Source organism: Bidens hawaiensis, unplaced genomic scaffold (genome assembly GCF_021521415.1).
Source record: "Bidens hawaiensis isolate Kalapana, Puna unplaced genomic scaffold, B.hawaiensis_p1.1 tig00006250_1, whole genome shotgun sequence".
In the NCBI taxonomy this organism is placed as follows: domain Eukaryota; kingdom Viridiplantae; phylum Streptophyta; class Magnoliopsida; order Asterales; family Asteraceae; genus Bidens; species Bidens hawaiensis.
In genome coordinates this window covers 621,025-637,479 of record NW_027491413.1, presented here as the reverse complement: position 1 = coordinate 637,479, position 16,455 = coordinate 621,025, and the positions used below count along the sequence as shown (strand labels likewise).

Genomic DNA, 16,455 nt, shown 5'->3' with positions numbered 1-16,455 from the left:
CACGGTATCAGATGTGCACGGGTTCCAATAAATGTGCACGATGGTGCAATCAAAGCGCATGATGGTGCAGCTTGGTCAGCATGGTCATACACTTCCTGCTGCATGGTCATGCACTTTCTTAGCATGGTCATGCACTTTGGGCAGATTCTTGAATTTTGTCCAAAAAACACCATTTTTTCATCGTTTCTTCGTCGGGCGGGCGCCCAGACCTGCAAATTCATAAATAACTCAATTAAGTACTAAATACAACGAATTTTCATGGAGTTTTACCAAAATAAAAGGATAATTTGATGCTAAAATGTGTACACTTTGTATTACATCAATAGACATAAATACATAGTAATGAATAAGAAGCCCGTGAACTGGTTATGTGATTTTCATCTAGTTTGTAAGCATAGTACCAACCATGTAATATGATGTAAATTAGTTTGTTGAATTTCTTATAAACAATGTGGTTGATACCTAAATTATCTGTTACGTTCTCATATTACGCTTCCGCGATTACCTAGTCGGGGTGTGACAACAAATCACATGGATTCCATGCAGTAATATTTGAGGGCGGGGTCAATCCAATATTTATCCCTTAAATATCTATGAACATTGGTAGAAAACCCTTGCTATATTCATACCTCATGAATATCTACCAATCCAAGTTCATAATAGTCTTACATTCATATTTGTTCCCACAACTATTATCGACTACGGACATTTAGAATAATCAAATTATTCATGGATTTAAACATGCTAAAATGGAACATAACCATAACCAAAACCATATGATTGATTAAAAATAAAATTGTTCCGATATCCAAATACAAAATTTTGATCAAATCCGATCACTAGAATATCAAAGTCCTAAGGCGCAAGTATGGCCCTCATGCTTCGGCCTTTCAAGGAGTTTCGTGAGTGGATCCGCAATGTTTTGATCAGTGTGAACTTTGCGAATACATATCTTTCCTTTTCCAACTTCATCCCTTATTTAGTTGAATCTCCGCTCAATGTGCCTAGTCTTTTGATGTGCACGGGGTTCCTTGATTTGAGCAATAGCACCCTCGTTGTCACAAAAGATTTCTAGTGGGTCCTGAATGGTACGGACTACCCCTAGGTCGGCAATGAACTTTCTAATCCACGCAGCTTCTTGAGTTGCCAAGGAGGCGGCGATGTATTCTGATTCAGTGGTGGACAAGGCTACCACGTCTTGTTTTGCGCTCTTCCAAGAGACAGCACCACCATTTAGAACAAAGACATGTCCCGATTGTGATCGAGAATCATCTCGATCAGTTTGGAAACTCGCATCAGTGCGACCCTTTAGAACGAGTTCCTCCTCACCAGAGCCATATATTAGAAACATATCCTTAGTCCAAGTTATTTCAATTTGCTCTTAACCGCCATCCAATGGCTAGTTCCCGGATTTTGTTGGTATCTACTTGTCATGTTCAAAGCGCATGACACATCCGGTCTAGTGCATATCATGGCATACATGATGGATCCTATAGAAGATGAATATGGGATTCCATTCATTTTATCTTGTTCATCCTTTGAGGTTGGACATTGAGATGCACTCAATATTGTTCCTCTTTGAATAGGTACCAAACCTTTCTTAAAGTTGTTCATCTTGAACCTTTTCAAGATTTTGTCAATGTATGCACTTTGATTCAAACCTATAAACCGCCTTGATCTATCCCTATAGATCCTTATTCCCATAATATAGGCGGCTTCACCAAGATCCTTGATGGAAAAGCAGCTTCCAATCCAGGCTTTTACACCTTCTAAGGTTGGAATGTCATTTCCAAATAGTAGTATGACATCGACATATAATACCAGAAAGGTAATGATGCTCCCACTAGCTTTCTTACGCACACAAGCTTCATCAGCGTTTTTGATGAATCCAAACTTCTTAACTTCATCATCAAAATGGTTATTCCAACTTATAAATGCTTTTTTCATTCCATAGATTGACTTCTTTAACTTGCATACTTTATTAGGATGTTGTGGATCGACAAAACCTTCAGGCTGAACCATATGGACATCTTCCTCAGTTTTCCCATTTAGAAAAGCAGTTTTAACATCCATTTGCCATATCTCATAGTCATAATATGCGGCTATGGAAAACAATATCCTTATAGACTTTAGCATCGCTATAGGCAAGAAAGTTTCATCATAATCAACCCCTTGAGTTTGAGTGAAACCCTTTGCTACAAATCTAGCTTTATAAGTATCCAAGTTTCCATGCATATCAGTTTTCTTCTTGAAACCCCACATACTTCCAACCAGTTTGGAATTTAGAGGTGGTATAACCAAGTCCCATACTTGGTTATCATGCATAGATCGCATCTCTACGTTCATGGCTTCCAGCCATTTATCACAATCAGATTGTGACATTGCATCTCGGTATGTGGTGGGTTCATCAAAATCTACCACATAGCATCCATCCATGAAAAATCCATATCTTTCAGGTGGGGTGCTAGTTTTACCAGATTTGCAAACGTTTTGTGTGTTATGATCAACCGTTTGATCATTTTCAACAAGCTCTTGTTGATTGCTAGTGTCAACCAAACGTGTATCGACTTGTGGTACTCAATTCTCTTCGAGTTCCACAGTTCTATCAATTCCTTCCATAAGAAACTTTCTTTCCAAGAACTCAGCCTTTCGAGCAATAAACACTTTATGATCGCTTGGATTGTAGAAATAATATCCCATCGAATCTTTGGGATATCCTATAAAGATACACTTAGTGGATCGGCTTTCAAGTTTGTTTTGGGTGTTGTTCTTGACATAAGCCTCACAACCCCAAACCTTTAAATACGATAACGATGGAAACCTTCCATGCCATATTTCAAAAGGTATCCTTTCCACTTTCTTGGTTGGTGCCATATTTAAAATACGGGCAGCGGAGATCAATGCGAAACCCCAAAATGATAGAATTAATGTGCTTCTAGCCATCATGGATCGAACCATATCCAATAGAGTTCGATTCCTCCTTTCGGACACACCATTGTGTTGCGGTGTTCCAGGTGGAGTAAGTTGTGAGACAATCCCACAACTCCTAAGATGATCTTGAAACGCATCATTGAGGTATTTACTTCCTCTATCGGAACGAAGTACTTTGATTGTTTTGTTGAGTTGATTTTGTACTTCATTTTGGAAGACTTTGAACATTTCAAAGGCTTCATCTTTGTGTCTTAACAAGAACACATACCCATAGCGACTATAATCGTCGGTAAAGGTAATGAAGTATCTTTCGCTACTCCTTGTCATTGTCTTAAAAGGACCACATACATCCGAATGTATGATACCTAATAAATCTTTCTACCTTTCATTAGTTCCACTAAAGGGCTCCTTAGTCATCTTTCCCAATAAACAAGATTCACACTTATTAAATGAATCATCATTCGATTCCAAAAGACCATTCTTTTGAAGTGTATGAATGGGATCCTTGTTTATGTGACCAAGGAGACAATGCCAAAGAAAAGTCTCACTCAAATCCAATTTGAGTCTTTTGGTGTTAGCTTGTTACAACGAGTTATCAATGGATATATTATCATGAACTAATTCATAAATGCCATTACACGGCATCGCTTTAAAATAAAAGACATCATTCATGAAAACACAAATATCATTGTTTACAAACTTAAAATCATAACCAAATTGTCTTAATAAAGAAACAGAGATAATATTCCTAGTCAAACTAGGAGAATACAAAATGTTTTTCAAAAGAACTTCCAAACCATTTGGAAGCTTCAAAACATAATCTCCTCGGGCTTGGAGGTCAACCTTTGCTTCATTACCCATGAATAGACTTATATCTCCTTTCTTGTAATCACTTCTTCTTTTGAACTCCTGCAATGAATTGCAGATATCAGTTCCACATCCGGTATCCAATACCCATGTGTTAGAAGAAATAATATTAAGATCAATATGGATCATGAAATTTATACCTGAGGTTTTCCCCACATCCCTCTTAGCTTTCAACTCCTTGAGATAGGTCAGACAGTTCCTCATCCAGTGACCTATCTTCCCTCAACCAAATCACGGATCCTCAGCGCTAACCTTTAGCTTCTTGAGTTTGGGTTTCGCCTTTGCCTTTCCCTTGAACCCCTTCTTGACTTGCCCCTTACCAACGGCAACCTTTGCCTTTGGTTCCGGGTGATGCCTCTTCTTCAAGCCACCCTCATTGATCGCAGGAACAGGTAGAAACTTTTTACCCATCCCGGCTTCGGTTGTTTTGAGCATTGCGTGAAGCTCACCAATACTCTTGTCCCATCCGTTCATGTTGTAGTTCAGAACGAATGTCTCAAACCTTTTAGTTAAGCCATTAAGGATTAAATCCGTGGCTAACTCTCTTGAGATGGGACAATTAAGCCGATCAATGTGGATTTTCATCTTAAGCACATAAGATGAAACAGATTGGGTTTCTTCCATACATGCATGAAACGCTCAAACCGTTTCAAAGCGTTCTACCCTAGCTTGTGGAACATTTCCTTAAGCTGGTGATCATGTCATACACCCCATGACTCTCGAAATCCTTTTGGATCTCGGGAATCATTGTTCCCAACATGAGGCAAGAAACTTGCACCGAATCCTCAGTGTATTTTAACCAATCCTCATAGGCATCCAAGTCATTGACATCAGGTTCATTGGGAATAGGATCTTCCAAAATGTAGTATTTCTTATCTTGTTGAGAACAATTCTCAAGTTTCGATACCAATCCATGAAATTGTTATAATTCAGACGATCCTTATCCAAAATGGATCTTAGTGATAGATTATGCACAAGTGGGATAATAGTGTTTTGTGGTTTTTTGCGGCCATCTATAAAAGAATTTAACAAAGTTCAATTTAGTTTTTCGATATCAATAAAATTTTAATCGTTAATACCCTTTAATGTATCCAAGACAATTAATGATTAAAATCTAGAACCCAACGTTTCATCCAAATAATAGTTAGGTGACCTTTATCCTACTATTCAAATTAACAAGGTAGTCAATGTTTGACAATTGCAACCCTTTGCAACTTCTAGTTTTATGGGATCGGTTAAACATCATATGTTTAGTTTGGCATGTTTAATCCCATCAACACCTTTGTACACCATGCTTCGGTGACCCTATTCACATGGTTTCCAAATCAAGTCATCCTACTTACACATGTGTGAGTTTGCACATACAAGTGGTTAGGTGACCTTTATCCCATAAGTATTGTAAATTCACCTTAAGATCACAGTTTTTCTTAAATGTGGTTAGGTGACCTTTATCCCACAAGTCATCCTACTTACACACGTGTGAGTTTGCACATACAAGTGGTTAGGTGACCTTTATCCCACAAGTATTGTAAATTCACCTCAAAATCACAAGTTTTCTTAAATGTGGTTAGGTGACCTTTATCCCACATCAAGTCTCCAAGTGACTCGAGTGTCATATAAAAGGATGGTGTTAAACTTTTTTTAAAAGGGATTTAAGTTTTCAAAATTCTAGATTGGAAAACTATTTATTGTACATTTCCATTTGCATGCATACAAATGTATGGTACCCTTTGAAAACCAATTTTTCAAATTCCTATTAATAAAACCCATTTTATTATGAAATCATTAACAGTTAATAAAACCAATTTTATATCTTGATAATTTCAAAGGAGTCAATTTTATGCAAGTTGTCGATTTTAATTGTTAACATCGAAACATGATAAAACAGTTAACATAAATCAACCACACAAGCATAAAATACAATCACATGTCCATAACCTTAGCCACCTAAAATTTGACAACACTTATTGACCGAAACAAGTGTGTCATAAGGTCTCTCCTATGGGACGTGCATGACACAAGGTATGAGATGTGAACTCCCACTTGACTCCGCATCCATATGCTTCAAGTGTTTACTTCTTGTTGTGATCCTTCTTCTTTATTTGAGCTTTCATTTGGGCTCCAACCAAAGTGGTGTTGTAGTTGCATCTTCTTTTACAAAATATATCCTAATACATTTTCGATCTAATAAAATAAATACAACTATTCTACTTTTTATTACAAACCATTTGAAAGAATAAATAGATTACAAACCCGAATAAAGAATATTACAACCAAATGAATAGATCACAACAAGACTCTTCAATATACACAAGGTCATGGCTAGGTTATGAACATCCACACAAGCAGGTCAACCCTTGACCAATTAGGTCAATCTTTGACCAGAGTGGTTCCCCTTTGGCCCTTAGTTCTCGGCCTAGAACAGAGAACACGGAGTTCTCGGCCAAAACCAAAGTTTTAGAGTTTTCGACCTGAAAACTTTGGTCCACAGAGAACCTAGTGTTCTCGGTCAACACTGAGAACTAGTTTTCGGTCAACCGAGAACCGTGGTTCTCAACCATGAGTTCTCGGTCCAACCAAGAACATGTTTTTGGTCAACCGAAATCTCATGGTTCCCAACCATGAGTTCTCGGTTTACCGAGACAGGGTTTCGGGTGTCTTCGGCCATACCGAAAACCATGGTTTCCAACCATAGTGTTCTCGGCCAGAGTTGAAGAACCCAGATTCTGTCCAAAACAAAATATCATCCAAATGATTCAATTTTTCCAGATTTACCACATGCATGTATGGTGCAATCTTGAAAACCAATGGGTAACCAGTATGGCTAAATTTTTTGGCCAATATGGTAAAGAATACCATCAAACCCGAACACTTTAGATCCCATTTTGAAGCATGTAATCGTATAAGCGGCTCTTGATGCCATTTTTGGGTTTTAGCAAGATTATCAAAGTCCAAATAAACCCTTTTATTAGGAATAAGCAGCGGAAATAATAAGTTTTAAATCTTGTTTTACCAAAACACATAAACCCGTTTATGTTAAACCCAATCCAGGATCCATATACGATTAACATACTATCAATAACAACCATAGGGTGTTTTCAAAACATACCTTCAATTCCGAAAGTTTGAAGAGGATGAAGATACGAATGGCGAGATTCCAATAGAGAAATCCTCAAGCTTGTATACCCAACGAGCTCCAACAAACACCAAGGTTGCTAGGGTCCTTACACTCTTGCAATCTCTTGTTCTTCCTTTGGGTTTTCGGATTTGAGAAAGAGTAGAGAGAACGTGTGTGTGAGAGGTGTAATCTTGATACAAACGAGAAAATTTGTGATCTCCCTTCACAATGTTTTGCATGTATTGGAAAAACCAAAGGAGGAGAGGGAGATGGAGGGGCCTGCCCACTTGGGTCTTTTCCCCTAAAACCAAATCCCAATTGTTTTGTATTTTTCCGTTTATAAATATGTTATTTATCCAAATAACATCTCTCATAATATAAATTATCCACATAATTTATTTAACACACAAATGCAAATATCTAGAAAACCCATTTTCAAATGTTATAAGTGTTGATATTTATTACTTAGGTCATATCTAACAATAAATATCGTGGCATTTGTCTATCTTGTTATTGGGTATGACCCAACTTGGATCTAGCCACATCAACTCAAATATGTGTCTTCGGCAGATCGATTCCAACAAGAAAATGTCTGGACTCGTTTTCGTGAAAAACTTTCTGTTAACACAGCCCATCGCGATACGCGATGGGCTTATTAACAACTCCATCGCGTGGCACAACGGAGTAAGGGCGCCAGGCGTCAGTGACATTTTCGCAATACGCGATGACGTCACCAACCACCCCATCGAGTATCGCGATGGGGTTTAACCCTAATTGAAATTCAATTGGGTTGCGATACACGATCGCCACCCATTTGACCCATCGCTTATCACGATGGGTCATGGACAACCCGAATATTTTTTATATTAACGCTTTTTCTTCTTCTTCCTTCTTCTTTCTTCTTCCATTCTTCTTCTCCTTCGGTGATCACACCTACCACCACCACCTCCATCTCCATCCTACAATCCACCCACCCATTGTCACCACCCTTCGCCGTCACCATCTATCACCACCACCACACTACCATTCACCTACCACCACCACCTTCCCGTCCACAGTCAACGCCGACCATCACCATAACCACCACAGCCACCACTCACCTCCATTTATCTCCAATACCACCAACGCTACCATCCACCCACCACTACCAATCCCTGTCAACATCCACAGCCACCACCCATCGCTGTTCACCATCCAAAGCCAACACCCATCGATGTTCACCAGCCGTCCAGTCACCACCGCTACGCGTTTTGATTATTGTCCTTGGTTGCTCGATATCGAGGTATGTTTTAATATTATTTTATTGCGCATGTACCTATTTTCAGTTGGTATTTTTTGGATGGGTATTATCAGGTTAACGTGCTTGACGAGTTGTCGGTTTTACTCGATATCGAGGTATGTATTAATATTATTTAATTGTTTGTTGCTTTGTAACCCAAAATCATGGTTGCCAGGTTGTCGAGTAGCGTGATATGAAACTTCTTTCAGGTTGGTTTGGGTGGTTAGTTGAGATGTTGGTTACCGGGTGTTGGGTAGTTGGATAGTTAGTCATTGATTGTCGGATTTCGTTAAATGTAAACAACGTGACATGTTGGGTTTAAGTTCAAAATGGTAAAATCATTATTTTATTATTAATACAATGATAGTGAATTTCCGGAATTAAAAGAAATATTTTTTTAACTTGATTTACGAATATGTTATATCCTAAACCCGACGCGTGTAAGTTTGTTTTGACCAAAGTGTTGATTGGTTGTTTGCACTTTAATCGAGTCAGTATGTCATTTGTTTAGTTTGTTCGTGTCAGTTTGTTTAAATAGCGTCCATTTGTTATGTGTCGAGTCGCGTCGTTTATGAGTTCTTTAGTCGAGTCTCGGGAGCACTTTGCTAGTTTGAAATTATTGGGTTTTGAATTGCAATTTGATTACCCGCTCGTACTCAATCTCCATTCGGTAGGATAATCTAGTTTTTAGAAATACGCAAAGGATGTCCCCTAATTTTTCGTCTTTATTTATTTTTATTTTATTATTTTATTAATATTTTAATATTACTTTATTATGTGAGAATACTGCGACCGAAATGATATATGGCCGTCGCTATGATCACTGTTGACATATCTGTCTTACATGTTTAATTCTGCAGATATGTCTGATGCACCAGAGTCTTCTCGTGCCACTGAGCGCAAGAGACAGAGGCCTCAGGGCGCAGGCCACCGTGGTCCCATCGCAGCAGCTCGGGGTGAGCCCGAGCCACCCTGCTTCATTCAGCGGAGGGACCCTCGGGTCATATATTATGATGGTCAGGAGTTGCCGATTACTCCTGACATCGACCCTGAGGAGATCATTGGTGATAGACGTCGCACACATCACCAGGTATTGAGGTTCAGGATTTTTACGGATGAGTATACGAGGCTAGACAGGAATCGACAGATGCAGCTTTTGCACCACCACTCATTCGATTGGACGTTGCTGCAGGATTTAGGCATCGACGTCCAGGTACGTGCGTTGTTGACTGGTCTGTGGGCTGACGTGCTCACGTGTGACTCGATTAAGTATGTCGAGCTCACACGCGAGTTTTACTCGACTGTTGCATTCACGCCCACGGATTTTCTTGAGCCACACGCGGTGTCCTTTTCGCTGGGACGGCATCTGTATGAGATGTTCGTCCCTGACTTCGCTGTGGCCACCGGATTTTATACGGCCAAGCAGGTTCTGGGTGCTGACTTCCTGCAGAGTTTTCATGGTTACACGACACATACCAGCAGCCCCGTGAGCACTGGCTCACGGAGGACCAGCTCGGCCAGTATTAGGCGAAGATCGCCGACGGGGCCCACTCCAGCACCGTTGTGGAGTCGTCCATCAGGGACCCCGTCCATCGCTACATTCACATGATCATTGCTTGTACTATCGTGGGCCGACATTCGGTTCACGAGAAGTGCAGCAATCACGATCTGTTGTGTCTTCTTTCCATCATTGGCCACCGACAGGCCAATGTGGAGATGCTCCGACTCTCGTCGTTCGCACGAGGTCCCAGCTTACAGGGATCCTCGACATGCTTATCTTTAGGGCCATACATTACGAGGATCGCCTAGCGACTCGGTGTGTTCGACCGTTATCCGGTTGGATTTTTTACTATCGATCCAGCTACCGGGGATTTTGGATTGGTGGAGGCCTTTCGGGCCGGGATCGTTGATATGTATGATCAAGTGGCATTAGTCCCGGTGAGAGAGGGACCGCAGGTACCACCGCCTGTAGGATCAGCTGTTGTCGTAACTACAAGGGGCGACACATAGGCAGCATGTTCTGATCCCTCATATTATGCGTCCTTAGCAGTAGCATCCGTTGAGGCAGGCATCATCATCATCACAGTCGCTGCCGCAGCAGCCAGTCACGCTCGCATTGATTTATCAGCAGCAGTTGGTGATGCAGCAGGATCAGATGGCACAGCGGGCCCACCGGCCTATCTTGACGATATTTTCGATTATTATTTGTTGCTTTGCAGGTACCGCTCCCGCAGTCACTGATTATCACAGTGGAGCAGCCTATGGGCCAACAAGATGATACGGAGGATCCGCCAGCACAGTAGACTTTTGGTTACCTTTTACTTTATTTTGTTTTTATTCTCATGGTATGTATTATATTAATATTATATTATTAGGAATATTGTATGGGTAACCGGTTGTGTGTCTATGTATATATATCTTTTGAGTTCTGCTGTGTTTGATTTATTTGTATATTATGTTGTAACCGAACTTTGTGGGTGTAGTTCACTATAAACCCTCACAAGACCCCACTCGTCCTCCCAGGCTATCGGGAGGTTTAAAGGGCTTGTTGCATACGCTAAATGCAATTGTGATTCCTACAAAAGTGAGTTAGGCCTTCTAATGTTTTTAACTTGTTTAACAAAATTTATTATAAAACGACTTAATTTGGCTCAGTAATTGTTTTAATAAAATTAGCAGAAAATCATTTTCATAACTCTTAAAAGACCTATGTCTTACACTTGTGAGAAGATTTCTTCTACACGTCTCGAGATTTGCAGGTTCGGTTTTCAGTTTGGTACTTGGTCGAAAGAAGAGTATACGAGTGGTTATGAGAGTTCGCGAGCCGACTGGTCCTTTTCCAGTCTCATTGATATCAGGTGATTTCATTCTTATAATTTATTTTGTCTTATTGGTTTAAATGTTAAAAGTGTAATTGTATAATTGTGAGTAGAACCATCACATTTGAGCCACGAGTTTTTAAAAGTGCTTAACAGTTAAAAAGTCTTTCAACCCCGTCCCTCAAATGTTCGTTAATTGTTTAAATATTTTAACATTGAGGACAATGTAAACCTCAAGTGTGGGGATGGGGAGAAATTTGAAAATTTTAACCCGATAGTACCTCGAATAGTGTTCGAAAACCAAAGTTGTTAACTGTTAATTATTTCCAATAATGTCAAGTATAGGTTTCTGGTCATGGTTGATTTTTCAGATTCTCGATAGTCTTACTCACAAATTTTTTTCATAACGAGAAATTTAAAATTGGCTCGTTTAGGCGGGGATAACGAGTCATGGGGACAGGTACACATGTTTATATCGGCAACCTAATTCCTCCGGTACGTGTGTAAGTTTGACCACATATATATAATACACATATAATATATAGTACACACATGTCATTTGAGTGCTTTCATCGAGAGTGATTTGATTATTTCATGGATCGGGATAGTAGTTGGCATAAATGCAAAAGTGATAGAGGCATTAGGTTAAGCCTCGTCTGGATGAGTGAGAGTGTGGGTACTGGGGGTTGGGCCTCATACATTATACATATGAGCATGGGTAATGAGAGGGGCGGGGGGTTGGTTCTCTTAGAAAACATTTCTTGGACCTATTCTTTCATTCGACTAACCCCGATATTATATTACGAGACAATCCGGCTTAATAGGTTTCTTTGTATTTGTATTTGTCCAGTATTAAGCATCACGTTTATTATGGTAAAAAAAATATTAGCAAAAAGCCAAAAAGATGTCTGTTTATATTCAATTACGTAATTAGTAGTTCGTTTGGTAAAAAAAATGAAATCAGTGTTTATGTTAGTATTGTTAGTTAGTTGTTATGTAATAAGCCGTGTCTGATCCTTTGAGCGACTTAAAAAAATCCTTCCATACACTTGCACCTAGCCCCGTTACAACCCTTTTTAAGTCCTCTTGATTTGCATTTGTGTCAAAGCAGTTTATGGATGGACAGTTGTTCGTATTGGGTACTGAGAGCAGAGTGATACTAGCACATATTTTGCTAGTCCAGATATTAAACCGAGAGGATAGATATATATTATGAGGGGTATGAGTATGTGTGCCTTAACCGGAAACAAAGTACACTCGTCTGGGCGGCTCTATTGTTTTTATTATAGCACTTAACCTTATTTGTGGGATGTCAATCTAAAAAGTGTCAGTCTGGGAAACTGGGTATGACCTTAAACCTTACTAGTATTAATGGCGATCATTTACATACCTATGATGGAGGTTGATGTTTGCTTTAGAGTTTGCTTGAGGGAAAGAAAAAGATAAGTGTGGGGATGTGATGGTTGGTTAATTTGTATATTGTTTAGTTCATTTATTTTTTAGTTTTAATCGTGTATTTTAGGAACTTTAATATTTCATACGTGTATTATTGTATTTCATGTTACAGGAATTAAAGTACCTAATTTGGACCTGTTGATGCATGTATTAAAGACCCGGGATGTCCAGCACGCAAAACGAGAAGACAAATGAAGTTTGCTAGTGACATGCCCCATCGCGATACTCGATGGGCATGCTTAGAGAACCATCGCGTATCGCGTTGGGTGTTTAATGAAGAGTTGACCAAATAGTCCATCGCGATACGCGATGGACCAGTGAAGGCCCTATCGCGTATCGTGATGGGGTGTGCAGACGGGCTGTTAGGGTTTTAATCAATTTTTCATCATAAATAACCCTAACTTAGTTTTTTTATCAAAAGGGGCGGTTTCCAGAGCTTGCATAGGGCGATTCCATCATTCCAGCTTGTGTTAAGATCACATACATGTTCCATATCATCCATATCGAAGATCTAACGATGTCAAGGCTCGGCTAATCTCCTAGAATCTCACCCGGGAATGTATAGTTTGTAATTCTTTCAGTTTTCTCATGTGACTAAGAACACTATGTATAATTGTTTATGGTTGATATATGATTATTGATGTTTGGTATTTCTGTGTGTTCTATCGGTTTAGGTTTACGTTGGTTTGAACGATTTGTTACCAGTTGCTATAATAATTGATCATATGACAGTTTGATTAGATTGAATACGATAAAACATATAATTGCCCTTAACTGATCCACACTGGCAGGGACTGTTTGATAACCAGTGTCGTGTGTAAAGCGATTGTTGATGTCTAAGGTTTTGTCTGATTGATCAGTCTGCAGTTAAACATTAGTAATTAATCTGTTAGGCTGCATGAGATCACTATAGGTTGCTTACTTGAAGTCCCGGGTATGATTTGCTCTTGTTAATTGATTGAAACTTGGTTATTTGTTTGTTTGCTTAATTCTATTAATTCAACTTATTTGTTTATGTGATCAGCACTAAATCTGTTACTTCATAATACTGAAACTGTTTACACGATTACATTGACCACATACTCCTGGTGGATACGATACCTTATTTACCCTATCTGCTTAGGTTATTTAGATTTTTGCATGACTCGAACGACGGTCATCAGTTATTGGGTAAATGGGTAAAAGATATAATAATATAATATTATTACTTATTTTGCAAAATAGTCCCTCTAGTTTGGATATGGACACAAAAGTAGGTTAAAGTTTAGATTTGGGTTATAAATGTATATTAATCAAAGTAGTTTTTAAATCATCAGATAAATATTAAAATAATAATAAATCGTTAAACGCGATAATTATATTGTTAAAGGCTTCCGAACATAAGAGCTGGTCAGGTAAACGGATAAGATAATATTAAATATATATATATGAGTTGTTACAGATGTGATGGTCGTGGATGAACGGCAATGGTTGGGTATGATGGTGGTGATGGTGACTGATGATGGTGGACGGCGGTGGTTATGGTGACTGGTGGTGGTAGGGTATGGTGACTGAAGTGGTGGTGCGTGATGGTTATGTGTAGTGTAATGATGAAGATGGTGAGTTATATTATTTTTCTTCAGATATACATGACCCATCTCAATTCGCAATGGGTAAAACAATGGGACATCGCGTATCGCAACCAGCATTAATTTAACTAGGGCTTAGGACCGTCGCGATACGCGATGGGGGCGTGAAAGACGCCATCCGGTATCGCGATGGCGTCACATGTGTCAAGAATACCAATGACCATCGCGACACGCGATGATATTGGAGTAGACGTCATCGCGTATTGCGATGATGTCATTTCAAGGATTATATTATATAACCATCGTGATACGCGATGGCTATGTGGATGAGGCCATCGCGTATCGCGATGAGACCTTTTCCGCAGAAAGTCCCTCCCGATATTGGGTCCGGACATTTTCCTACCCGAGCACTTTTCGGCATCATGACAACACCCTGAACACATTTCCTAACTCAAAACATACTTTACATTCCTGGAAAGGCGTGTAAATGACCAACCTCTTATCGAACTTCATGACAATGCAAGTCCACCTACAAGATTCCCCACACTTGATGTTTGCTGCACAAAACTCAAGACAGCAATCAATACATGACTCACTAAACTGAAAACAAATTGGAAAGACACTTACGAACCCCGGGTTGCCTCCCGGTAAGCGCTGAATTTCGTGTCTATAGCTCGACAATGCCTTGAACGCTCAATTGTATTCATAAACCGGTGAGGTCACAACGAAACTCACTGATTCCTTGTCCACATTGTGAATATCCTTCGTTTTCAAATATGGCTTCAATCTATAGCCATTCACCACTTGTCTCAAATGATCATCAAAATCTTCAATATCAAATTGATCATGATTTCCAACTCCAAATACCAAGTACGGTCCCGTCCACTTACTTTTCAACTTACACGGGAATAGCTTCATTCTTGTGTTGTATAACCAAACCTTTTGTCCAACTTCAAAGTTCTTCAACCGAATATTAGCATCGTGGACTTTCTTCATCTTTGACTTGTAAGCGGATGCACAATCATACTCCTCGTCCCTTAACTCTTCAGTTTCACACAAAGCCAACTTCCTTGCCTTACATGCATCATCATAATTCATATTAACCTGTTTAGTAGCCCAATATGCTATTTGTGCAATCTCTACAGGTAAATGGCAATCCTTTCCATACACAATTCTATAAAGAGTGATTCCAATCGGTGTTTTATAAGAGGTTCGGTAAGCCCATAAAGCATCGGTCAACTTGGTTGACCAATCCTTGTTGTTCATCCGAACTATTTTTTGTAAAATCTGTTTAATTTTCCGATTAGATACCTCAACGTGTCCACTCGTTTGTGGATGTTAAGGTGTTGCAATTTTATGATCAACACCATATCGTTTAAGCATTTTTCCAAAATTAAAGTTTTTGAAGTGAGATCCCCCATCACTTATGATGGTTCAGGGGACTCCAAATCATTAAATATATTACTTTGCACAAAATTGCAAACGACCGTGTGATCATTTTTCCTAGTGGTTATCGCCTCAACACATTGTACATATAGTCTACGGCCACAATGATGTATAAATTAACGTGTGAATTCAGGAATGGGCCCATGAAATCGATCCCCCAAACATCAAAAATGTCAACTACAAGGATCGGGTTCAAGGGCATCTTATCCCTCTTAGAAATGATCCAGAGTTGTTGACACTTCAAACAGTGTGTCGCGAGCTCGTGAGGAACCTTAAACAATGATGGCCAAAAGAAGCCACACGTAAGGACTTTTCTGGCCGCTAAAGTGACCCCCACACGCGGATGAATGCATGTGTTCCAACATGGATCTAACATCCTCCTCGAGTATGCATCGTCTGATCATCTGATCTGCACCAATTTTGAACAAGTCCGGTTCATCCCAAATGTACTTTCTAGCTTGGGACATCAAATGCTTCTTCATCCTCCTTGGCCAATGCTCTAATATATCACCTGCCACTTCAAATTAACAATATGAGCAAACCAGGGTTTTGTGAGACTGCTAAAATGTGCTCATCCGGTAAAGACTCGTTAATGGGTCCGTCCTTGTCTCTATCTTCCACCATAATTCGGGACAAGTGATCTGCAACAACATTTTCACTTCCTTTCGTGTCCCGAATCTCTAGATCAAATTCCTGAAGTAGCAAAACCCATCTAATAAGCCTCGGTTTTTGCATTCTTTTTGTTCATAAAGTACCTGTCTGTAGAGTGGTCAGAATAAATAATCACTTTACTACCCCAAATATAAGACCGGAATTTATCTAGAGCATATACTACTACTAGTAACTCCTTCTCGATTGTTGTGTAATTCAATTAAGCACCCAAGAGGGTTTTACTTGCCTAGTATATGGCAACGGGTTTTGAGCATCCAAGAGGGTTTTACTTGCATAGTATATAGCAACAGGTTTTTTTCC

General features: G+C 39.5%; 1 protein-coding gene across 1 annotated transcript; it reads right to left on the bottom strand.

Moving 5' to 3' along the window:
* Positions 1-14,730: 14,730 nt before the first annotated feature.
* On the bottom strand, positions 14,731-15,303 carry LOC143631709 (uncharacterized). Its single transcript, XM_077100383.1, has one exon. The coding sequence runs from the start codon at positions 15,301-15,303 to the stop codon at positions 14,731-14,733; it is 573 nt and encodes a 190-aa protein (XP_076956498.1).
* Positions 15,304-16,455: the final 1,152 nt, after the last annotated feature.